General features: G+C 55.0%; 2 protein-coding genes across 2 annotated transcripts in view; both read right to left on the bottom strand.

Moving 5' to 3' along the window:
* SAMM50 (SAMM50 sorting and assembly machinery component) overlaps window positions 1–2,813 on the bottom strand; it is a 34,090-nt gene extending 31,277 nt beyond the window's left edge. Inside the window, exon 1 of the mRNA XM_047066083.1 lies at window positions 2,694–2,813. Coding sequence (XP_046922039.1) covers window positions 2,694–2,714 — 21 coding nt within the window. The 5' untranslated portion in view covers window positions 2,715–2,813. The remainder of the gene's footprint in view (window positions 1–2,693) is intronic.
* A 5,072-nt stretch (window positions 2,814–7,885) lies between these two features.
* On the bottom strand, window positions 7,886–22,310 carry PNPLA3 (patatin like phospholipase domain containing 3). Its single transcript, XM_047064935.1, has 9 exons — window positions 22,124–22,310; window positions 19,334–19,566; window positions 17,661–17,726; window positions 14,924–15,133; window positions 14,000–14,060; window positions 11,448–11,663; window positions 9,709–9,841; window positions 8,387–8,492; window positions 7,886–7,960 (listed from the first exon to the last, which is right to left on the bottom strand). Exons 1-9 carry the CDS (start codon window positions 22,308–22,310, stop codon window positions 7,886–7,888), a joined length of 1,287 nt encoding a protein of 428 aa, XP_046920891.1.
* Window positions 22,311–24,441: the final 2,131 nt, after the last annotated feature.

Genomic DNA, 24,441 nt, shown 5'->3' with positions numbered 1-24,441 from the left:
GGCCCACACCTGCTCCTCCAAGTTCAACCCCCACCACTCCCCTGACCCTTACGCACACGTCTGCGCATACCTTGTTCTCTCGGCCCAGAATAACTTTCTCCCTAAAACGATCTGCCTTAAACGTCATCTATGTGAGCCAGGCTTCTTGGGGCAGAACCTGCCCTTCCCGTAGTGGGACACCTCTAGGTACTGGAAGTCTGTGTTACTGCCTGCTGAGCACTGGGCTAACAGCCGGGGATGTAGCAGTGAACAAGACAGACCGAGCCCTTGCCTCACAGTGGCGGAAGCGGGATATTTACGTGAGTGAAAAGGGAAGACCACGCTGGACAAAGAACAGATCATTTATTTCATATCGTCATCTTTTCATTTTTGTTGTGTGATACTTTTTTTTAATGTTTATTCTTGAGGGAGGGGGAGAGAGAGAGAGAGAGAGAGAGACAGAGGGATAGGAGGAGGGGCAGAGAGAGAGGGAGACACAGGATCCCAAGCAGGCTCCAGGCTCTGAGCTGTCAGCACAGCACGTGGGGCTTGAACTCACGAGACGGGAGATCACGACCCGAGCTGAAGTCAGACGTTTAACCGACTGAGCCACCCAGGTGCCCCTGTTGTGCAATATTTCAAAAAACTGAATCATTACTGTATTTCTCAAAGTGTTAACTAATTGAAAAAGTAACTTTTTACCTGCACCATTTCACACATATGCTTCCTGTATTTAAGTTTACACAGTGTAAAAAAGTATATTAAATTTGTGCAAACTTTGCAGAGTATATACTATGGTTAGGAACATATGCACGTAGTGACTCTATTCAATCTGAATGCTTAGCAAATACGCACAAGGTGCATAGTCCATTATACCAAAAAAAAAAAAAAAAATTCCATTACAGTTCCTGAAATTTCGAAGCATGAAATATGGTCTACCAAAGATCTGCCACTCCCATTTATATCCTTTAATCAGAATTTCCAACTTTGGAGGCACCTGGGTGGCCCAGTCAGTTGAGTGTCCGACTCTGGCTCAGGTCATGACCTCATGGTTTGTGAGCACGAGCCCCGTATCAGGTTCTGCACCGAAAGAGCAGAACTTACCTGGAATTGTCTCTCTCCCTCTCTCTGCCCCTTCCCCACTTGTTCTCTCTCTCTCTCTCTCTCTCTCTCTGCCCCTCCCCCATGCGGATGGTGCATGCGCTCTCAAAAATAAATATTAAAAAATAAGAAAAATAAGAAAACAAAACTGATATTTATAGTAAACACCACCCGCCAAACATAAAATGCCTTCTCACTGCGAATCCTGACCGAAACATTCAAATAACACTGGCCGGTGACATGTGCCGCTCAAATCAAAGAACATTTCTTGCCAACACATGAATCAAAGGAGCAGCAACGTCAGCGTCAAAGGAGCTCAATAAAAGCAAAGATTTTTGTCGTTGTTTTCTGAATCGCCAGCGCCTATAGCCATGCCAGGCACCTAGCAGACCACCGGTAAATGTTACGGTAATAAATGAGCGGAACGTTTACTTTGTTGGAGATGCTACGAGGGATGCAAACCAAGTCAGATGCGGCTCCTGTCGTAACATCTAGAAACTTAGACCAGAAGAGGGTAAGACAAAAATCCAAACAGCGCTCAGACGGGCAGCACAGGAACAATATCAAGGAAGTCAGCGTGTCCAAATGAGGCCAGATAAGGAGGAGGTGTATGTAGCAAGTGGCCTGAACTGAGCTCTAGAAGATGGGACTGTGTCCCGGGGCTGGGGGGGGGGGGGGGGGAAGGAGGGGGGAACGAGTGTGGGGGTGGGTGAGCCAGGAGCCGCGGAACAGCAAGTACAGGGCAACGAGTGTGTCAGCACAGCCACGGTGTTTCATTTGAACGCGTGATCTGTGAGGCCGAGTGAAGTCCAACTCCCAGGGCCAAGCCGAGGGGCCTGTGCGAAATACTTGGGGAAGCTCACGGCCAACTACGGGAAACTTCTGAGCAGGACAAGTGAAACAACCCGTGTCGTAGTATAAAAGTAACGTTGGAAGGCTGGGAGGTCTGAGTTTTGGAACATTCTGAGGCTCTAACAAGTGTGACCTGGGCCAAGTACTCATTCTCTGGCCCTCAGTTAAGATTAGGACCAAGGAGAGCAGTTTGGCCAGCAGGTAGGACGCACCAAGGACCTTCACCTATCGTGTCTTAATTCTCGCAACAAACTGGAAAATACTATTCCCGCCTCCACTTTAAAAGGGGTAACTAAAGCATGGAGAGGTTCTGTCTCTGCACCGTTAAGCAGGAGAAAGGCAGGCTTCTAGATGGGTCTGGGCCGGAGGTCTTCAAAGGATACTTGCTCTAGGGTCCACCGCGACCCCGGCAGGGGCTGAGCGGGAGCCTGCGGAAGGCGACCGGTAACCCGGCTCGGCTGAAGGTAGAGAAGTCAGGTCGTGCAGAGAAAGGCTTATTGCTCTGCTCCAGGTCACCACGGAAAGCTCGCTAGTCCCTTCGGGGCCACTGCCTCGCTGGGCGACCTTGGGCAAGTCACGTCCCTCCTCTGGGGCCCGGTCTCCTGCTCGGAGGTCTTTGCGGCCTCCTTCCACCCGGCCTGCAGGCCGCGCCGCCCCCGGCGCCCCCGCAACTGGGAGGAACCCCGGGCGCCGCGGCGAGAGCGTCTCCCCGCGGTGCCTGCCCAGAGGTCACGCGGCCCGCGGGTCGCTGGGCCTCTTACCCGGGCGTGCACTGTCCCCATGGCTCCCTTTCCGGCCGCCGCCTCGCGGAGCTCCCCGGACCCGAACGCGGCACGGCTGGCGAGGGCAGAGGGCGGGTCCGCGGAGGCGGAGCCGTCAGTCAGTACGACGCCTACAAGCCCTCGGACGGGGAGCACTGGGGGCAGCCATGATAACCCGCCCCCCGGCTCACGGTCTTTCCGCTCATTGGTCCTTAAGAGCCCATGACCCGGATGTTCGCACGGACCTCGGGAAGTCCCGCGGCCTGGAGACCGCGCAAGCGCGGAGCCTCCTAAGACGCCCGTGTAGCTGCTGGCCGTGGGGCGCGGGTCGGAGTGAGGATCCCAGGCAGCGGGAGTCCGGAGTCGCCCCCGGGAAAGAGCAAACCCGCTGGTGGGTGCGCCGGGGCTTCAGCCAGGGTCCTCCCTTAGTCCTCCTGGCGCCCCGGCCCGGCGGATGCTGTGCGGGCCCCACGCTCCCGCGAACCGCCGAGGCTCGCCTCCCTTGGCCTCGGGGGTAGCACAGATCCGGGTCGGCGCCTGCCCCCCTCCGGCCGGCCGCCCGGGTCCTAACAGTCGCGGAAGCCCCCAGGGCTGTCCCCGTTTGGTAAAGGGAAGGGGAGGGTCATACCACGTCTCTGGATAGGAATCAGGGAGCGTGACAACGCCCGGCACAGCACAAGGCTCTGGGTGGGCCGTGGGTGCACGACCATCGTCCATTCAACCGAGCCCATAAGTGCTAGATGGGACCCCCCTCCCCCGGGCACGGGCCAGGGGCGGAGAACCGGATGGCCACGGGGCTTCACCTCTCGCCCCTCGGTGGAGGCAGCAGTCCCCTTCCCTCCGTCAAAACCATGTCTAAATAGTAGCCACGTGTAGTGATGAAAGCAGGGAGAAACAGCTGAGTGATGGGATGGGGGAAGAGGGACCATATTATGTGTCCTCTCCCCTCTCCCTTCTGATAACAGTATCATTTCAACTCCTTTTCTTCTCCCCCCCCCCCGCCCCCTCCCAGAGTTCCTGACACCCTCTCCCGTTTAAATAGCACCCCAAGTCCCCAGGGGCCCTGGAGACCACATTCCCCTTCTTGCCTGGGAAGAAACCCAAGCCAGCGCCGCTAGGGCCAAGTCCTAACCTCCCAGCACCCCTTGCAGGTTGACCTACCCGTCTACACTCCCCCCCCCACCCACCCACCCCGCTCCTGGGGTTCAGGAAACCTGTCCCTGACCACCAAAGTGAGTCTATTGGTATCTCCTGAACCCCAGCTCAGACTCAAGAGGCTATTGGAGATGTGAAAACTTGGACATTTTCAAAGTTAATCTAGGAGCAGACTTTAAGCACAAGTCACACAAGCTGGACACTTGCTCAGAATTCATTCTGCCAGTTCCTGTTTCCTCATCTGGAAAATGGGGACGATAGCAGTTCCTAAGGCATGGCGGTATACTGAGGATTTGATGAGCTAAAGCGTGGGGCCTGGCTCACTGCAGACACTGGATAAACTACATCTTCCTGCATTTTCTCATTATTGTCTTCTCAAAGGTAATCCATGAGGTTGACCTGCAGACGGCAATGAGTCCTGAGCCAAATATTCAAGAGCCTATTGTGTACAAGGCACTGGTGACAGAGTGACAGAAGCCACATCAGGAACACAGCTTTATCCTCAAACACTATGTCTGACAGTCAGAATGCACATTAACATACTGAAGGCTCTGAGAAGTCCTGCAGTACCTCTATCTCACTTTCTTGAAGCCGGTATTTCCTGAATTGATTGGGTCATAGAGACTTCGGGTTCTGGTTTTTGAGGCTCTTCAGCCCTCGGTGACAGTGTTCATCAGGCAAAAGGTAGAGTAGCATTTCCCCGCCCCTATCCATGTGACTTGCTTTGGTCAACAAGTTGAAGGCCAAAGGGATAGTTATCACTTCTGGATGACAACGTTTGAGCACCATATTCCTTTCCCACTGTCGCTGCAATCAGTGACCCTCCAGATGGGGGGACAGTTTCAGGCTAGGCCAGCCAAGTCTGATGGGTATGCAGTATAAGAAATCAACCTTCTGGGGGAATCTTTGTTAAAGGCCACCTAACCCAGACTAACCTAACTGATCAAATCCCTTAGTGATACCCGCAAGGACACCAGCTTTTGAGAAACTTGGTTCACGAAGTATAGATCTGGCCCCGTGAGTAGTCGAAATGCAGTTGAGTGACTACACTGGCTCCCCTAATAAAATGAAACCTCAAATCTCAGAGGTCATGAGGAAGGGACACTGGGTCTCCCCACAGATGCCATAGAGGTCACTCATCTCTTAGCTTGGAACACGACTGTTAGGATCCGGGCAGGCAGCCAGAGGGGAGCAGGCTCCGGCCTGGATCCAGGCTACCCCCGAGGTCAGGGGAGGTGAGGCTTGGCGCTTCGCGGGAGCATGTGGCCCCACACGGCACCCGCCGGGCATGGGCTCCAGTGAGTAGGCTCAGGACAAGAGGCTGGGTTCCATAGTCCAGCAAGATTGGGACCAGCTGGAGGGGGTGGGGGAGAATGGGTTCAAGGAGTCTCTGGTGCCCAGCTCAGGTGACTTGGAATCTGACAGGCACAGGGCAGTTGTGCACTGGAGGGTTATACTGGTGAGTAGCCGAGGAATGGCCAGTGGAGGTGGCCAGGTGGGCTCAGAGACGGGGGGGGGGGGGGTTCCTCAAGGTGAGGCCCCCAGATGCAGCTGTGAACTCTCAGTACAGCAGGCAAGGCTGAACCTTGGGGACAAGCCCAGCACTCAGGACAGTCTGGGGTCCCAGAAGGAGAGGGACTCTAGGGGAGGGTCTGGGCCAGTGTCTAGGATAGGGTCCATGTGGAGACCACCTGGCTGGCGGGGCCATAAACCTGGGGGAGGGGGGGCATTTGAAGGGGCTCAAGGGAAGAAAACGAAAGCAGGGCTTCTGGGAAAGGACGCAGACCCGACGGAAAACGTTTCAACATCACATTTATTAGGAGATCTTTTCCAGTGGAAGTGATAAGTATTTACCATAGAAATTTGCAAAACACAAGTGCAACAAATAAACTACGATTACAGATAACAGCATAATGATCACTACCGTCAGTGCTTCTGGTGAAGATGCTTTCAGTCTTTTCTCCATAGACCCACATGCACACCTTTTGTTGTTGTTGTTGCTCTTGTCATGGTTAAACCAAGACTAGGTTCATGCTCTGCACCAAGTTTCATTATCTGTTCCCCAAATAAAGACTGTGGCTCCCTGGCATTCAGTAGACTACACAGTGATGATTCCTGACAGTGGAAAATTCCAGAGCACAAATGTACCATATAAGGAGGAAGGGGTTCGTTTGCTAAGGTGGTAGGAACTTCAGAATGTGTTTCCGCGCTGAGAAGAACCCTCAGCAGTGCCGGAGAGGTGAGGGTCTGTGGGGGGGTGCGAGTGGGGTGGCATTTAAGGCACAGGTGGTGAGTGGAGCCTTGGCCATTTCTAAAAGAATATTATCCTTCTTTGTCTTAGCACACATTTTCTAAAAATGATAAAACACGTTTTCATTTTCAGGAGGTTGAACCATTTCAAAAAGTAGTAAGAAAATAAGTTGCATGTCATTCTACCAGCCATTAACAGTTGCGGTGATTGGGAAACTTGAGAATCGGGGGCTCAGGGCAAGGCGTGAGGGTATGCTCCAAATTGCCCAGGTGGGTGTGGACCCGGCCTCTCCTACCCCCAGGCCAGCTCAGCAAGGGGGACAGTGCCTTGCTCTGGGGCTCAAGAGGCGGGGAGAACCTACCGCTCACGAGCCCTTGCCTCACTTAGGGGGCAAAGCGCTCTCAGAACAGGAGCCTTGGTGCCCACATCCTGGAGACACAAGGACCCAGCAAGGAGCCACAAAGCGGGGTTCTGTGCGCTGGGCGGTGGCCCCGAATGTTCACAAGGAGCCTGCCTGGGAGGTCCCAATCTCATGGCAGCTCAAGGCTCACACAGAGGCTGTTCCTAGAACCACATTCCCTTTTCAAGGGGATGTGTTTGCAAGGAAGTGCTCTGTCTGAACCTGCTGGTTCTTCAGCTGCAACATGCTTACACAGCATAGGTGACAGCTGCAGCTTTGTGAGCTGATGCTGAGGATTTTGAACTGATCAGTGTCTTTTCTGTTCCACTTGAATGCATAAATGAAAACAGCACCTTTCACCTTGAGTCACATTACTCTGTCCTTGCTGACAAACCACACCTGGGGAGAAGGTAGGTCCCTGTCTCTTTGTCTCTGTTGAGGCTCTGGGAGTACAGAAGCGGGAAGGGGCCGTTGAGGAAAAAGGGGCGCGGACCACAAGCCCCTTCTGTTGTGCTGGGCTCCTGCCTGGGGGCCGGGGATGCCTGTCTGTGCACCAGATTTTTCCTAAGGCTTGCTAACACCTCACTGATTCACATAACCTATAATGCAACAGATAATAAGATTCCTGTATATTTTATGCAAAACTCTTATCACATATTTAGGCTAGGGCAAAAAAGTGTTCCAAAACGTAAGTCAGTTACCGCCTTTTAATGACCATGACCAGCAGCGCCCTCCCTGGAGAAGGCTGCCCCCCCACGCCCCCCCCCCACTGACCACCTCCTCTATGGGAGATGGGATCACGTTTCTCTTCCTTGCAGCCCCCAACACTGCACAACGGGCAGCCCAGCCCCCAGCCACAAGTCTCCCACCACCTGTCACGACACCGGCTGTGTGAGGAACCCTGCACTGGGAGGGCTACAAGACGGAGTTGGCAATGCCCCTCCCCACCGGGCTTCCCGTTGCCATTTCCCAGCCAGATGAGCTAACAGACACAAGAACTTACATATCAGACTTCCTTATGCTCCCGACCACCACACACACACCCTAAAGTAGCTTAGCCTGAGCCTGGCTTTTCGTAAACACAGTACATCGCTTTGGGTTTCAACAATCTGTAAATTCGGCACAGAGGCAGGACCCCACGCGTCACAGACACTGGAGCATTAGACGCCAGCGTGCAAGTACCCCTGCAAAGATCAGAAAGGCCTAGCATCTATGAGAGGACGTCCTAAACTTGTCTCCTCAAATGACTCAGAAACTCGTCTGCCCTCGGAGGGTAGGGAAGTAGGGGTCTTGCCCAACCCCAGCCCCAAAAGGCCAGGCCGGACAGGAGGGTGGCGCTGCTGAGTGGCTTGGCCCCTACTGGACGTCCACAGGTGTGCAGGTCCGCTAGGGAGCCAGGAGGCTAGAAACGCCCTCACGTTCCCCGGGGAAGGCCGCTGGCTGCTTGCCGGCACCTGGGGTCTGAAACACATGAAGGACGCTAACTCAGGTCTTCAGTCTCGGCAAGGGTGGAGGGACACCACCAGCCAAAGCTGAGCGCCCCACCGTGCACGCTCTGGGCGCCCCCGGGTGGTGGTGTCCAAAGCCACGGCGTCCCCCACGCTTCCGTGCTGGGGTGATGTCACCATCCTGGGATTCTAAGCCTGTGGCCCTCCCAGCCACCTGGACACTTCCCACTGGACGCCCACGGGCACAACAGAGCCCATCAGTTTCCTCACACAGACCAGCTCACCCACCAGCCTGCACTGCGTGCCATCCCCGGGCCGCCTCCTTCTGACCGGTAAGTCTGAGGTCCGACGAGAATCTACGTGACTAGGCACACACACCCCCACTTCCAGATGAAAGGGGTGCCTGCCAGACCCACACACCCACAACCAAATCATCTACCTGGCGCGTGGGGAAGAGATGCGTCACCACTCGAGAACACGTGTGCAAGGTGATCCACTGTAGCCATCGGATGTCCTCAGGAATATCTGGAAGCCACGTCACCAGTCTGCAGGGATAAAAACAAAACACAGACACAAAACACACACACACACACACACACATGTAGCCGCATGAAAACGAGCCCAAACAAACACAAAACCAAAACGGAAGGCGGGTATCTTACCACCATGCCCTTTGTCCAGGTAAACCGCCAGAGGCACTCCTAATTCTAATCTGATCAATCCCAGGAGGTGGATTAGGGACGGTCAACCAAAGACAAACCGACGTAAAAGCCCCAGAGCAAAGTTAGGTCACTCTGGGCTTGCTTTCTGGGCTCCAGAAAGCTCAAGGGGTACACGTGGAAATAAAAGAAAAAGGGCCTGGGGCGCCTGGGTGGCGCAGTCGGTTAAGCGTCCGACTTCAGCCAGGTCACGATCCCGCGGTCCGTGAGTTCGAGCCCCGCGTCGGGCTCTGGGCTGATGGCTCAGAGCCTGGAGCCTGTTTCCGATTCTGTGTCTCCCTCTCTCTCTGCCCCTCCCCCGTTCATGCTCTGTCTCTCTCTGTCCCAAAAATAAATAAACGTTGAAAAAAAAAATTTTTTTTAAAGAAAAAGGGCCTGGTTTGCCAGGCTTCCCCCTTGGGGCAAGGTGCCCGCTGTAGCTTATGCAGAGAATCTCATAGCCAAGGTAGCCCAGGGTTGTGTTCGAGCCCAGCAGACTCCCCCGACCCCTGACGCCCAGGTCGCCAAAAGGACCCGTGCGGTGGGCTTTGTAAACACCTGATCAGACCCCACCCCAGGGCAGAGGTGTCGGGGAGCAGACGGCTAATTCAGTAGAGCGGGGAAGGGATCTGGACAGGTTCACCAAGGACAAGAGGACTGAGCTGGATTCTGAAGGGTGGTCTGGCCTCTAAAAGGTGGACGGAAGGCCATGCCGACCAACCCCCTTAAAAAGACCGTAAACGCCAACGTGAATCTGAAGAAAGCAGACGTGAGACAAATACCCTGAATTCAAGAGTCTGCCTCATGCCCTCCCGACACACCATGAATAAAATCCCCAAATGAAAAGCGCAGACCTACAAGAGGGAGCAAACGAGAAAAGCATCGAGAAAAGAGGGGGGCTCTTCATCGAGAGAAGTGAGGCACCTTTCGGGGTGCTCCTTACAGAGAGGGAGCTCCATCCCGCTCGACCAGGAGCCAGGCCACGGGGGAAGACGCTCACGTGGATTCTCCCCATCTGCACCCAACCAGGGAGGAAGGCACAAAGCCACGCAAAAACGCTCACCTCTGGACCACAGCAACGGCAGATTCCACGGGCAACGTACAAGGCAGCATCGCAAAGGACAAGATCTTAACTGGCAAGGAGTTGCAAATCTTGCTCATGCATCTCTCTTGGCTTTTAATTGCTTCACTCAGAGCTGAAAAATACAATTTGGAGGCGTGCCTCCCACCAGTGTGAACACCAAACCACCTTGTCCAGCTAGTGCTTGGAATTTCTGTGAAATACGTAAATCCTGGCGTACAAAGAATCAGACGCATTCACAAATGAGATCCAACGAGGAGTAAGCCCAGAAGAGCCCTTCGATAGCCCACAGGACAAAGGGTTCCCAATGAACAACTCTCTTTTAAATGAGAACCATTTTTAGGGGCGCTTGGGTGGCTCAGTCGGTTGAGCGTCCGACTTCGGCTCAGGTCATGACCTCACAGTTCATGGGTTCGAGCCCCGCGCCGGGCTCTGTGCTGACGGCTCGGAGCCTGGAGCCTGCTTCAGATTCTGTGTCTCCCCCTCTCTCTGCCCCTCCCCTGCTCACACTTTGTCTGTCTGTCTGTCTGTCTCTCTCTCTCAAAAATAAATAAGCATTAAAAACATTTTTAACAATAGCTAGTTTTGGTGGGATACACAAACTTCCCAAATACCCCATCGACTTTATGAACTTTTCTTTGGACCTACAGCCTCACTCTACTTCCTTCTGCCTGGAACCCTCTGGCCTGCTACCCCTCCCCTCTTTTTTTTTTTTTTTTTTGTTTGTTTGAATTTGTTTATTTATTTTGAGAGACACAGAAACGGTACGGGTGGGGGAGGGGGAGAGAGACGGAGAGAGAGAGAATCCCAAGCAGGCTCCGTGCTGCCGGCGGAGATCCTAGAACTCCTGAAACCACAAGATCATAACCCGAGCTAAAAGCAAGAGTCAGACACTTAACCTACTAAGCCACCTCCCGACACCTCAGATCACATTAACCCAGGCAGCTGCTGGCTTGCTCGGTTATCACAGTAGGGGTGTTGGTGCCTTGGGGCAAGGGATGATGTACCGTCTTTGAATTTCCCCAAGTGCCTGATCTGAAGCTGGCTTGTGCACTCCTATCCACCTAATAGTTGATGATGTGATAAACATAGATCACCACTTGGGGCACCTGGGTGGCTCAGTCGGTTGGGCGTCCGACTTCAGCTCAGGTCACGATCTCACAGTCTGTGAGCTCGAGCCCCGTGTCGGGGTCTGTGCTGACAGCTCGGAGCCTGGAGCCTGCTTCGGATTCTGTGTCTCCCTCTCTCTCTGCCCTTCCCCCACTCATGCTCTGTCTCTGTCTCAAAAATAAATAAAAACATTAAAAAAACTTAAAAACAAAATATCACCACCCAACGGAGATTCAACATTGTTGGGGAGGCAGGGAAACACCGGGGCGGGGGATCCTCAAGAAAGAAGGCTTTGAGACAGGTGGGCAGGCAAAGAGCGGTTCTGAAACAACAGACCCGCCCCCGTGGCCCCTGGAAATCCAGTGTGCCTGGTACTCAAAACAGCTGGAGTCAGCTTCCCTCTGGCCATGACCCCACGGGAAGAGAGACTGAGCAAGGTGCCCGAGGGGGGTGATGGGCCTGCACCAGGAGCGGGGCCCCCACACCCCGCCCTCTCCATCTCCTGCAGGGCCGGGTCACCTTCCTCCACAACACACAGAAAAGAAGCCCCTTGGGTCGCTGTCATGGGAAACGACACCGCCTGCCATCCCCGCCACCCGAGCTGCCGGCACCTGTGGTGAGCCCGGGCGGCAGGGTCTCCAGGATGCTCTCGTCCCAGGGCAGGATGCTGACACGCAGGTGGTCCAGCAGCTCGTCTCCCTCCATCTTCGTCCCCCAGGCAGCCGCCCTCGGGGGAGACGCCGGCCTCGTGTGTTCCGAGGGGGGCACGAGGAAGCCCCACTCTTCTGGAGATAAACTCGGGCCCGGCCGAGGCCCGCTGCAGATGCCTACCAAGGGTGCGGGAAACCAGGCACCAGGTGAACTTGGGCGGCCGGGGTCACTGCTCACACACCCACCCACAGAACGACGTGGGGGCAAAGCCACGGGCCGTAGGCCTGTTGCCAGCCAACTACGAGGCGAGGCGGGGATCCACGAGGGCAGGGGTTCCCTGCCAGGGAGAAAGAAGGGTGGGGCTTTGAAGCCAGAGAGATGTGAGTTTGGCTGGCTCTGGCTTGATCACCCACTAGCGGTGTGGGCTCCACAGCCACACGAGGGGGCATGAAGGTAAAACGGGAATTCTAATTAACGGGTAACGACTGAACCACCGGCTAAGCCTGTGTTGCGGGCCCTGAGTTAGGAACTTCATAATAATCTGTTCCCAGAGGACAACCCCTACCCGGGCCAGCCTGGCTGAGGGCCCCACTTAGATCTTTAGACTCAAACCCAGCACAGAAGCTGCAAATGCCAGGCTTTGGAATTACCAAGACTCCAACCTGGGCATTCTTAATCCAAACTCCCTTTGCTACAGATGGAGAAACAGAGGCCCTGGGAGGGAGGTGGTTTGTCCAAAGTCACCGAGTTAGGAAAGTCACTGAATCACCTGAGTGCGAGCCTAAGGGGTCTGCTGCTGTCACCGATTCCCAGGTTCCCTCCAACTTCCGTCCCCAGCCCAGACGGCTCTCCAGCGCTTCGGGCCCTGACATCAACTGCCTCCAGCACAAGTGGCCAAAAATGTCCCTGGGGCACTGCACACCCACCCGGCCCACAAGGAGCAGGCCACCCTTCCCAAAGAACACGTTCCCTCCCCCTCCTGAGAGCCCTGAACCAGGGGACAGGGCATCCCCTGCCCGGGCTGCTAAAGCCAGGACCCGGGACTTCGTTCCAGATCCTTCCCCTTCCTGAATCTCTAACTGGTCATCTTTGAGCCCTGTCCCCTCGGGCCTCGCCAGTCCCCCAGAGACCAGCATCTTGCCCTCTCCACCTGCAGCCAAAGCCCTCTGCTGACCTCCCTCACTCCTGCTTCAGCTGCCCTCAGTGGCTCCCTACGGCTGCAGGCGTCAGGAGTCAGCCAGGTCCAGCCCTGCCCCTCCCCCCTCTCTGCCCACCTCTCAGCGTCCCCCACCCCCTGCCACTCCAGCTACGTGCGCCTTCTTCCCATCCTCCAACCAACCGTGCTCTCTGTGGTCTGCAAGCCTCCTGTTCGTGTCCCCCCGTGCGTAGGACGCTCCCATCCATCCCAGAGTTGCAACATGACTGACATCTTCCTGAAGCCATGCCTTCCCCCAGGCCATGCAGATCCCTCCTGCGTGATCCTACGGCATCCTGTATCTTCCTATCAGGGCACTCGGCACACGTCATCCTTCCGTTTACTTATCTGCCCACCTGACCACCAGACTAAGCTCTAGGAGGGCAGGGGCCACATCTGCCTATTCACTGTGGCATCCCTGGCACAGAGCCAATAGCTTGGCACCTAGAAGGTATACAGTCAATGCTTTCTGAGTGGACAGATACGTGTATGTCCTTTTAACCATGACTTCTCCGTGGTCTTGGCCAAAGACTAATTCCGAGAAGCCATACAGAAAACATACGTACTTTTATTATTTTTATTTTTTTAAAGAGGGCGCAAGCAGGGCAAAGGCAGAGAGAGAGGGAGACAGAGGAACTGAGGACCCGAAGGCGGCTCTGCACTGCCGGTGATGAGCCTGACGCTGGGCTCCAACTCGCCAACTGTGAGATCACGGCCTGAGCCGAAGTCGGACGCTCAACTGACTGAGCGACCCAGGCGCCCCAGGAACCAACGTTTAGTATTCAAGAAAAATAGCTCCAAATACATCTAATATTGCGAGAGCCCAACTCCCACGGCCCAGACCAGCCAGATGACCCAAAGGCAGGAACCTGTCCCACAAAGGACGTCAGCTGACCTTGTGGGTGTGACCCACACCTGGCTGGAGATAACTTGGGGCTCAGGGCCGGACACCTTGCTTAACTTCCTCTCTTGTTTACCAAAACGTTCAAAATAGTTTGAGCAGAAAAGAAAAACGAACAGAACGGTTCAGACAGGTGGCACTAAGGAGGGAGAGAGCCCTGGAACTGTGACACCCGGTGTCCCAGCCCCAGCCCTGCCGCTCAGTGAGTGCAGTGTGGCCCCTGGCTCACATCATCTCCCCCTTTATAAAATGGGACAAAGATTTCCTCTCTCACAACGCTAACATGTGGGGTAAGCAAGTTGCGAAGTGAAGACCCTCAGCCCCGAGTTTCTACCTAACCTCAACCTCCAGCTTCTGACTGCTAACGAAAAGCTTGTTAGAAGGACACGTCTGCCCCCCACCTCGCCCATACATACCATTCTCTTCCAAGAATCTGGTGGCGTCTAAATACCCGCGAAGGCATATCTCTCCAAGCACCTGGCAACACATCGAGTAAGGTCACTACAGTGGAGGGGGCCATTCCGAAGGCTCCCGAGACAAACGGAAGAACCCTCCCCACTCCGAGCTGCTCAATGGCCCAGCACAGCCCCAGAGACGCTGGACAAAGGGCTCCGTGCTCTGAGAAAGCACAAGTTCCACTTTCATGCAAGGCTGGGCTCAGAGGACATCCCCTCCGTGGAGCCTTTGCTGGTGGCCCAGCATGACGGGGGCTGGTTTCTCTGGGCCCCCTCCGTCCCAAGACCAGCCTCCACCCTAACAAATACCGGGGCCCATTCCAGCTGTCACTGGGACAGTTAACGGCAGCCGTCTCTACTCCTCTGAATACAAACCACACATGCAAACCAAGGTCCAGCCTTCCCTTGTCGCCTGGAACACACGCTGTCCACACAACAGCCTACACACAGCCTTCCTTCTCCCCAGAGCACCATTCGTGTCCAGGGTTTACACGTTTTACGTTTTGGTTTTCTGTTTTTGTTTTTTGTTTGTTTGTTTTAATATTAGGGAGAAGAAACCTCCTACAACAATCGAGAAAGATTAAACCACCAAATGTGGTGTGGTTCTTGACCACACTTGGAGATAAGAATCAGAGCCCCTTGGAGGTGGGATCTGAGCTACAGGGCTGTTTAAATCTTCCCAGGTGATTCCAGTGGTCAGAGTGGGGCAGCACTGAGCTCCCAGGACGGACACTCTTCCCTGAGTTCCTTTTCACTGGGGGGGGGGGGGGGGGGGGGGAGGGGAGGGATCTGATTCCGTTTGTGGAAAGAGCCATTGGTAGATATCCCGGCAAATGGGGAAGCAGAGAAGAGCTGCACCCCCAAAACACACAGCCCCCAACTCACCTTGAGATCTGGAGGAAATAACGCTCGTATTAGAAGGTAGACATTCTCCGGGCAGAGGCGCAAACTGAGCTTGGTTAATTCCACGTGAAGAAAGTTTGTGGACTTGACTTTAGGGCAGATATCATACTCCCCAAAGAAGGGGGACACGGTGATGGTCGTTTTGGAATCAAAGAAGGGGATGTTGTTAGTTATTCCTCCATCCACGTATCGCTTTTATGGGGAAGAATAAAGGACATAGCGTCAGAAACTCCGGGCTGGTGTTTTATGTGTATTCCAGATTATGGGGAGAGGCCTCTCAGAGCCTCAGGCTGGTATGGTGAGAAGACAAGGTTCTGGAAACTTTCTGTCAACAAATCCTCATTGAACATTTCTATGCCAGACCAGGCTCTAGGCTGGCACTCAGGATTGCTATATCCTGTTGTGTAGTTTGTGCACCGCACAAAAAGTGCCTGGCGATGAGGCGGACAGAGGCTGGAGCCCAGCCCACATCATGCTGGCCAAGTCTGAAGCCCAGGAGGCCACCTCTAGGTGTGCCCATATAATTTGCATGAAAGGGATCTGTTTGGGCAGGAGCTCTGTGTGCGCTGGAGACAGAGTATGATGTAGATCCTGCCGTGAAAGTGACAGAGGTCATGGGTTAGATTCCAGACCCCTCTTGCTGCTTGGAAAATCAGAACGAGCACCTTGAGGAGCTTTGGAGACCTAAATGGCCGTGAACCTGGGATCAAGGCGGCCAGAAAACATTTTTTGTATCCACGGCCTAGTGGCATCTGGGATCAGCTACCGTGGGCATCAATTTCCCTACATCCATATCCTCCCACAACTTTAGGCTGCCACAGGCAGGTTTTGGTACAATTTGGACAAAGTCTGCACCCATCAAAGTGAAGTCTAGAATGATTCCCAAATCCAAGGCCATCACAGCTCAGCTGTCTGTGCCCACAGAGGAAGGCCTTCAAGTATCACAGCCAGAAGACTCCCCAGCCAATCCTTCCCGAGGCCTAAACGAGTCCAGACAACGGCCCATGCTCAGCCATATCTTAGGCATGAAGACATGCTCGCCTTAGGGGCACCAGTGGCGCTCAGTCGGCTGAGTGCAGACTTCGGCTCAGGTCATGATCTCACAGTTTGTGGGTTCAAGCCCTGCCTCAGGCCTCGTGCTGACAGCTCGGGGCCTGGAGCCTGCTTCAGATTCTGTGTCTCCCTCTCTCTCTGTCCCTCCCCCACTTGCACTCTGTCTCTCTCTCAAAAATAAATACACATTAAAAAAACTAACATATTGGGGCGCCTGGGTGGCTCGGTCGGTTAAGCGTCCGACTTCGGCTCAGGTCACGATCTCACGGTCCGTGAGTTCGAGCCCTGCGTCGGGCTCTGTGCTGACAGCTCAGAGCCTGGAGCCTGTTTCGGATTCTGTGTCTCCCTCTCTCTCTGCCCCTCCCCCACTTGTGCTCTGTCTCTCTCTCTCTCTGTCTCTCTCAAAAATAAATAAACATTGGGGCGCCTGGGTGGCGCAGTCGGTTAAGCGTCCGACTTCAGCCAGGTCACGATCTCGCGGTCCGTGAGTTCGAGCCCCGCATCAGGCTCTGGGCTGATGGCTCGGAGCCTGGAGCCTGTTTCCGATTCTGTGTCTCCCTTTCTCTCTGCCCCTCCCCCGTTCATGCTCTGTCTCTCTCTGTCCCAAAAATAAATAAACGTTGAAAAAAAAAAAAAAATTTAAAAAAAAAAAAAATAAATAAACATTAAAAAAATAGTTTAAAAAAAAAACCATATATATGCCTGCAGAACAGACAGCTCGGCCTGTGTTTCCCCATCCCAAGTAGGGCTCAGCAATGGGCCAAAACACATACTTGTGGAATGGAACCAAATCCAAAGCCCTGTTGGCAGCTTCTGCCTAAAGCCATGGGCCGCAAAGGGCAGAATCGGACCCACGGTGGGCTGAAACCCTCAAGCCCTGAGAATAAAGCACTACCTTAAGCAAGTAACAGACCCTTAAGCATCTTATACTTTAACCGGGGCACCGGGGACCTATCCTTGGTGCTCTGGCAAAGATTAAGTGAATCAGCTTACCTTCCAGGTAGCCAGATAATTAATTCTACATGAAGGTGGTTTTGTTTCCCCGGGCAGCCTAGAAGGGGGCTATGGCTAGGGAACCTCTGTCTGAAAGGCCAAGAGAGCAAAAGACTCTGCATCTGGGGACGGGTCCCAGACTGCCTGAAGCAAGTGCTCTGCAGGCAGGAGCTGTGCAGTTAGTTTAAAAGCAGACTCAGGGCGCCTGGGAGGCTCAGTCGCTTAAGCGTCTGACTTCAGTTCAGGTCACGATCTCACGGTCCGTGAGTTCGAGCCCCGCGTCGGGCTCTGTGCTGACAGCTCAGAGCCTGGAACCTGCTTCGGATTCTGTGTCTCCCTCTCTCTCTGCCCCTCCCCCGTTCATGCTGTGTCTCTCTCTGTCTCAAAAATAAACAAACATTAAAAAATAAATAAACAAATACAAGCAGACTCGGGGTGCCCGGGAGGCTCAGTCGCTTAAGCGTTTGACTTCAGTTCAGGTCATGATCTCACAGTTCGTGGGTTTGAGCCCCGCGTTGGGCTCTGTGCTGACAGCTCAGAGCCTGGAGCTCCTTTGGAATCTGTGTCTCCCCCTCTCTCTGCCCCTCCCCTGCTCGTGCTCTGTCTCCCTCTCAAAAACAAACATTAAAAAAGATTAAAAACAAAAAAAAAAACAAAACCAAAGCAGACTCACCACGCCTCTGAAGGAAGGAGGGATTAGGCCACAGTAGAAAGGGATGAAGGAGGAACAAACCAAGGCCTGAGGAGACAAAAAGAAGTGTAACTACAGGCCAGAACATCCTGTCTTCGATTCCCCTGGGCCAGCATGAGCCCTCTTCAAATGAACAGAGAAGCAAGCCTAGAGTGCTCTTTGGAGATGGGGTGCTTGCATGAACGAGCTGAACGGGTAACAAACGAACCCTCACACTTGTATTTCAGGCCTAAGGATAAGCTCCTAAAACACTGTGGGTATCAACTTCCTGTCCCTTTCCCCACGGGAGACAGCCGTACGGGGCCCTCGCAGACGGGACCCAGCGTCGCTGACCGACAGGGAAGACACCAGACAGGGGCTTTGCAAATGCTGACCTTCCTGAGAGTCACGTGGAAAGCATGCCGCCCACACGCTCCACGGCCTACCCCAGGATTCTGGCGTAGCAGGCTGGAGGCACCCGAGAACCTACCATCTGAACAGGCTTCTAGGTGCCGCTGATGCTGGGGGTCCAACCAGCACACTGAGTAGCATGGAGCCATGGGGCGGGAAGCAGGACCGACCCCCTGAGAGAACCCGGCTCCTGCGAGCACGGGCCAGTGCTGGCTATCTAGACAAGGCTTCTGGAAACAAGGCTAAACAGAGGTTGATCCTGGCTGCTGAGATGCTGCTGGTTACACGTGCCAGGCTGCTGGCTCCTATGGGGCATATTAAGTGCAATATAGTCCGAGTAACTCTGGTAAAAGGCATCAGCCAAATTAAATGGGATTTTGAGGGGCGCCTGGGTGGCTCAGTCGGTGAAGCATCCGACTTCAGCTCAGGTCACGATCTCACGGTTCATGGGTTTGAGCCCCACGTCGGGCTCTGGGCTGACGGCTCAGAGCCTGGAGCCTGCTTCGGGTTCTGTGTCTCCCTCTCTCTCTGCCCCTCCCCTGCTCACGCTTTGTCTCTGTCTCTCTCAAAAATAAATAAACATTTAAGAGAAAAATAAATAGGGGCGCCTGGGTGGCTCAGTCGGTTGAGCGACCGACTCCGGCTCAGGTCACGATCTCACAGCTCGTGAGTTCAAGCCCTGCGCCAGGCTCTGTGCCGACCACTCAGAGCCTGGAGCCTGCTTTGGATTCTGTGTCTCCCTCTCTCTCTGCCTCTAACCCACTCGCGTTCTGTCTCTGTCTCTCTCAAAACATAGATAAACATTAAAAAAAAGTTTTTTTTAATAAAGAAAAGAAAAATAAATAAATAAACAGAATTTTGATACAGTAAGTGATCTTCTCCGAGCTAGACCCTCAGGCCAGAGGCGAGTAATCCCACCCTCGTGGGACCTCACTCCACATGTGCTCATCGCAGAACACACATCGTGGGGATGGGGATCCTTGGAAGACGTGGTCACGAGCCACGTCTTGAAGGGGGGCAGGTAGTATTTGAAACTGAAACTGACAGCGGGCATCCAAGGTTCACCTATGCTAGGACCAGACCACCAGAGGCACACCCAGTTAACATCACCATGGGGGCAGGAAGCCAACCAGCATCCCCCCTAATCCAGTTCCCCTGTGTCTTAAGAAACGAGGCCAGTGGCCTATGACAGCCCTCTCTGGGTTGCAGCCAAAGTGAAATCGCTTTTCTTACTGGACAATCCCCCGGGTAAGCAAACTGCTTACATCCACGACTTCGTCTTTGGACTGAAAATCAGACACCAGCACACTTTCACCGTCAGACACTCTGGTGAGTGAGACGCACATTCTGCCAGAGACGAGCGTGTGGACGTTGGCTGGCAGGTGTCTGTTGAGATGTTCTCGAATGTAGCTAGTCGCACGGAAGGACGGATGGAAGATGCCAATGTTCCGTCTCCTGGCAGCACAGACGAGGCCCATGAGCACACGCATGATCTTGTCTGGGGGGCAGCAAGACACAAATATACAAAGGATGGTGCCCCGTGGAGACGGCAGTGACCAGAAACCAGGCGGCAAGGAAGCTGCCAACCGTTTTCCAGTCCTGCACGAATACGGCAGCCACAGGCGGCTACGGAGCCCTTCCGACGCGGCTCAGTCCAATCCGAGATGTATAAACGACGCACCTGAATTCAAAGGCTTTGTACAAAAAAAAAAAAAAATCTAATAAAATACGTCATTAATAATGTTTTTATATCGATTAGCTGTAAAGATGAAAATGATAGGCTGGCTGTATTGGGATGAATGACATTTTCATTTCAATTGTATCTTTCGCTTTTTTTCAGCTCGGCGGCTGGGAAAATGTGAAACAGCACACGCAGCTGCACTGTCTTTCTATTGGACACTGCGGGCCCAGGTTCCCGCCACGGGAACAGGCCCCCAGAAGCCCAGGGGAGCTCACTCTCACCTACACGTCCCCAAAGCCCGAAGCGGGAACTCCTCAGGAAGGGAGCGTCAGCACAAAGGACCTACCTAACACTGCAGGCAGCAGAGAATGAGTGCAGGCTGGGGCCCCAGTGCGAAGCCTGCCTCCAGTTCCTACTAGCCGAGCGACCTCAGAAAGTCGCTTCACTGCCTCTCTCCGTCTCAGATTGTGCACGTTTTCACTTTGGGGACAGAGGGGATTAGATACACTACCATCTGTAAGCTACTCAACCCAGAGAAGGCTCCTCGTAAAGGACTAGATTTAATCTTCAGGCTCTGACACCAGGATTACCGCTGTCCAGTGGGCATGGGCCACATTCGTGCTCCGTCCAGCCTCACTCAGCGGCCTGGACCGCTCTGGCTGATTTGCACGGCGCTGGCATGGCAGGACCACGAGTCCCCACCCTGACCCCTGGGTCATAAATCCTGAGATGCGGAAGGACAGACATAAGCCAGCCCGTCTTGGCCCACCTCTGACCTCAGCTCAACTCTCCCGACACGTGTGGCCCCACGGAGCCCAGGTGCAAGGGGCAAAGTTGCACACAGCTGGCACATTCTGCCCGCCTCTCCTGCCAAGCACCTGGCTAAGAAGCACTCACGGGAACTCTTTCCAAGTTGCAGCCCTAGGAAACTTTCCTCAGTGGTCCCCAAATGAGACAGGAGGTTAAAGCAGGGCTCCTGCCCAAACCACCCCACTTTCCAAGGATCTGGTGGTCCCCAAGCCTCCCCCTGTTCTACAGGGCACAGACCAGGACTGCACCTGTCCTCTGCCAGTTAGGAACCCTCTCTATACTAGAGTCAGCACAGGCCACCTTGACACACAAAGGCCGTCTTTTATCACCCCCGAAGCCCAGAGTGTGCCGACTGGCTATGTGGCCACACGAATCCTCCCTGAGGCCACAATTCCTGCCCTTTGCTCCCCTCCCTGTCAGTGGAGAAGCCAGCTGGGGCCTCTCTCCTAATCCCCACCTCCCAGTCAGCCCAAGGCCTGCTCACTGATCCTATCTAACTGCAGGCGATTCCTGGCCACCGGGATCAAAGTCATTCCCTGCTGGTGGAAGTCTAACAGTCCCCATTCCCAGGAAAGGCAAAGAATAAACTGCTAAGGAAGTTGAGCAGGGGCCAGTGAGGTGCACGGTCTTCCGGTCTGGGGATCTCTGGGTGCCAACAGCTCTAGCTGCCATCAGTCCCAGGTCCTGTCCCCTGGCTCAGAACCCCAGGCCACACCCTAGTTTGGCCCAGCTGGGCACAAGCTCCACATCTGTCCCTCCCACAACTACCCACACACACAGATGTTTCATTAGCACAAGATTCAAAAGCACAGGACCTCATTTCCAGCGGCACTGAGCAGGGTGGGGGTGGGTGGAAGGATGACATGGGGGATGTCCAGGGATCTACCCCAGCCCCTAGGAACGATATCTAGCACTCCCCCAATACACACACACACACACACACACACACACCCCGCACGCGCCCCACCCCGCCTTGTCCCTTTAACCTCAAATCAGCAAACCTGCCCAGGAAAACTCTGGAGGGTTGTCCTCCCCCTGAAAGGCTACCCAGCCCCCAGGAGGTGGGGCGGAGGGGGTATGTCTCCAATCCCTGTAGTCGCCAGAGCGAAGAAGGCTCCCACTCCGGGTCAGAGGCCAACGCCCTGCTCCTGGGGGCAGGCCCGCCCTGCTCCGGACCCAGGGCAAATCGCCCAAAGCTTTGTGAGCTGATGGAGACCATAGGGGCCAGCTCCACCCTCGACGCCCCATCCCTGGTCCTGCTCCCTCCTCCGCGTCGCTCCAGATGAGCCCACTCTCAGTCCCGGGGCGAAGGGCTTCCCGCAAGCCCGGGCGCCAGGGCGGGGTTGGGGTGGGGATGCGCTCGGGGTTCCCACGCCCACGGCAGCCAACCCCAGGCGCGTCCCCCTCCCAGGCTGGCGAGTGAGCCACCCGCCGGCGCAGGGCGAGAGGACACTTGGGAGGAAGCCTCTGTCCGGGCAGGGGCCCCGGGGATGCACCCCGCGGTGTCCGCGTCCAATGTCAGCTCCACCGGGCGCCCCGCGACCCGTCCCCGCGCGGGACATACCTAGGGGTATCCCACAGAGGAGAGTGACGCAGTGCAGCGCCCCGGCCGAGGAGCCGAAAAACATGCGCGCGTCGCGGAGGAGGTGCGGGGCGCGCTCGCTCAGGCAGTTTGTCACCCCGATGTGGTAGAAGCCCAGGAAGCCGCAGCCCGAGAAAGACAGGCTCCAGTCGCGCCTGGGGTCGTACATAGCGGCGGCGCTCCGGGGGCCCGGCGCGGGGGCTCTCGGGTCCGCGCGCGCCGCGGACGGCCGTCCAGGTCCCGGGCCGCGGTCCGCCCTGCACCGCCGGCGCCCGCGCGCGCTCCCGGGGCGGCCTCCAGGCCGCGGCTCAAGCAGTCCCTGCGTGACGTCAGCCCGGCAGCCCCGCCCCCTCGGGCCATGCAAATGAGGGGCCGCCAGAGCGCTAGGGGAGGGGAGGGGGAGGGGGGGAGGGGAGGGAGGGGAGGGGGCGGGGGGGAGGGGAGAGGGAGGGGAGGGGGGAGGGGGGGAGGGGGCGCTCCTGGGTCTCGGCTCGGGAGGCAGGGCTGGGGGCGGGGGCGGAGAAGCTAAGAGGACCTTGCCCCCAGGTCGGCGGAGGAGGGTAATTTTCCATCCCCAAGTGGCCGTGCACGTCCTGGAGAGAAACCACTCCCTTTCCCCCCGTTCCTTCCCATCCCTTAAGTCAGAGACAGGTAGCAGTCGCCCTCTTAGCTCCTTGGGATCCTGTGATACTATCTTTTCCCTCTTTACACGGGACCGCGAACCTCCAGCAGGCACCAGCGTCTCAACAGAGTGGAAGGTCTTTGCTTGATTTTCCTGCCGTTTTTGTTTGCTTGCCTGTTTTTTGTGTGATGCCTTCACTTCCTGGCAAGTGGTAGAGGTTTTTCGTTGAGTGATACTGACATGAGGTTTCCGTTCCACCGTGTCATGGATAAGTTGAAGTTGGGGATAACCGGTGCTGGGGGGTGGGCAGTGCAGGAACGAGGGAGTTTGCGGGCATCTTTAGGAAGTGCCAAAAATGCCCCCTGACCCTTGTGCTCTGCACAGAGCATTCCCACAGCAGCCTGTGCAGGGAGGTTAGGCATCTGTCCGGAGCCAGAAGTCTGGATCTCCCGGGCCATCCTACTTCCCTGTCGATGTGGACAGAGAAACCTCCTCCCTTCTCTACAGACGGGAGTGTGGAGTACAAGGAGTGTGGGCTTTGGAATCAGGTCACCCCTCCCTTTCTGTGCCTCAGTGTCCTCATCTGAAAATGACAGGCTTCCTGTCAGGATTCAAGATATCACTCGTGGGGGCGCCTGGGTGGCTCAGCCAGTTAAGCATGGGACTTCGGCTCAGGTCATGATCTCACAGTTTGTGGGTTCGAGCCCCGCATCGGGCTCTGTGCTGACAGCTCAGAGCCCGGAGCCTGCTTGGGATTCTGTGTCTCCCTCTGTCTCTGTGCCTACCCGGCTCCTGCTCTGTCTCTCTCTGTCTCTCTCTCTCTCAAAAATAAATAAACGTGAAAAAAATATCAAAATACCACTTGTGAAGCGCCTGGACATGTGGATTGCACATGACCTCCCCACCCACAAACCTTCCTGAGCCCGAGACATCCCCTGCTTTGCTGAGCCTGTGCCTGTGGGAGTGGGGAGCTGGGAACAGGGCAGAGAATTGCACAATGTGCTCCTTCCCAGCTGGGGTCAGACAGGGCGATGTCCAACCTTCTTGTTTCAACTCCTCTGTTGTAAACAGGTGTTCTTCTTGTGGCCTGCTGATTCATGGATGGATTTCACATTTTTGTGCTTTTTGTTGCTGATATTGCTATCTTTTTTTTTTTTCAACGTTTATTTATTTTTGGGACAGAGAGAGACAGAGCATGAACGGGGGAGGGGCAGAGAGAGAGGGAGACACAGAATCGGAAACAGGCTCCAGGCTCCGAGCCATCAGCCCAGAGCCCGACGCGGGGCTCGAACTCCCGGACCTCGAGATCGTGACCTGGCTGAAGTCGGACGCTTAACCGACTGCGCCACCCAGGCGCCCCTGATATTGCTATCTAAAATGGCTCCACACACAATGCTGAAGGGCTGTCTGGTGTTCCCGAGTTCGAGACGGCTGTGCGTGCCTTGCAGAGAAAATACCCGCATTAGATACGATTCGTCCAGGCACAGGTTACAGTGCTGGTGGTGGCTCTGAGTTCAATATTAATGAGTCATCTAGATACATATATATTTCTATATAATATATACTTCTGTTTTTAAACGGAAAACACGCGTAACTTAAAGGTTCTGTATTGATGGGTTGGCAAAAGTGTTAACGACCAGAGGCACATAGGAACTCAACCCTGTATCTCCTATAAGAA

The sequence above is a fragment of the Lynx rufus genome, unplaced genomic scaffold, assembly GCF_022079265.1.
Source record: "Lynx rufus isolate CCGP_SWC_20201006 ecotype Redwood Valley unplaced genomic scaffold, mLynRuf1.p SCAF_7, whole genome shotgun sequence".
Taxonomy (NCBI): Eukaryota; Metazoa; Chordata; class Mammalia; order Carnivora; family Felidae; genus Lynx; species Lynx rufus.
This window is presented reverse-complemented; position numbering and strand designations above follow the sequence as displayed.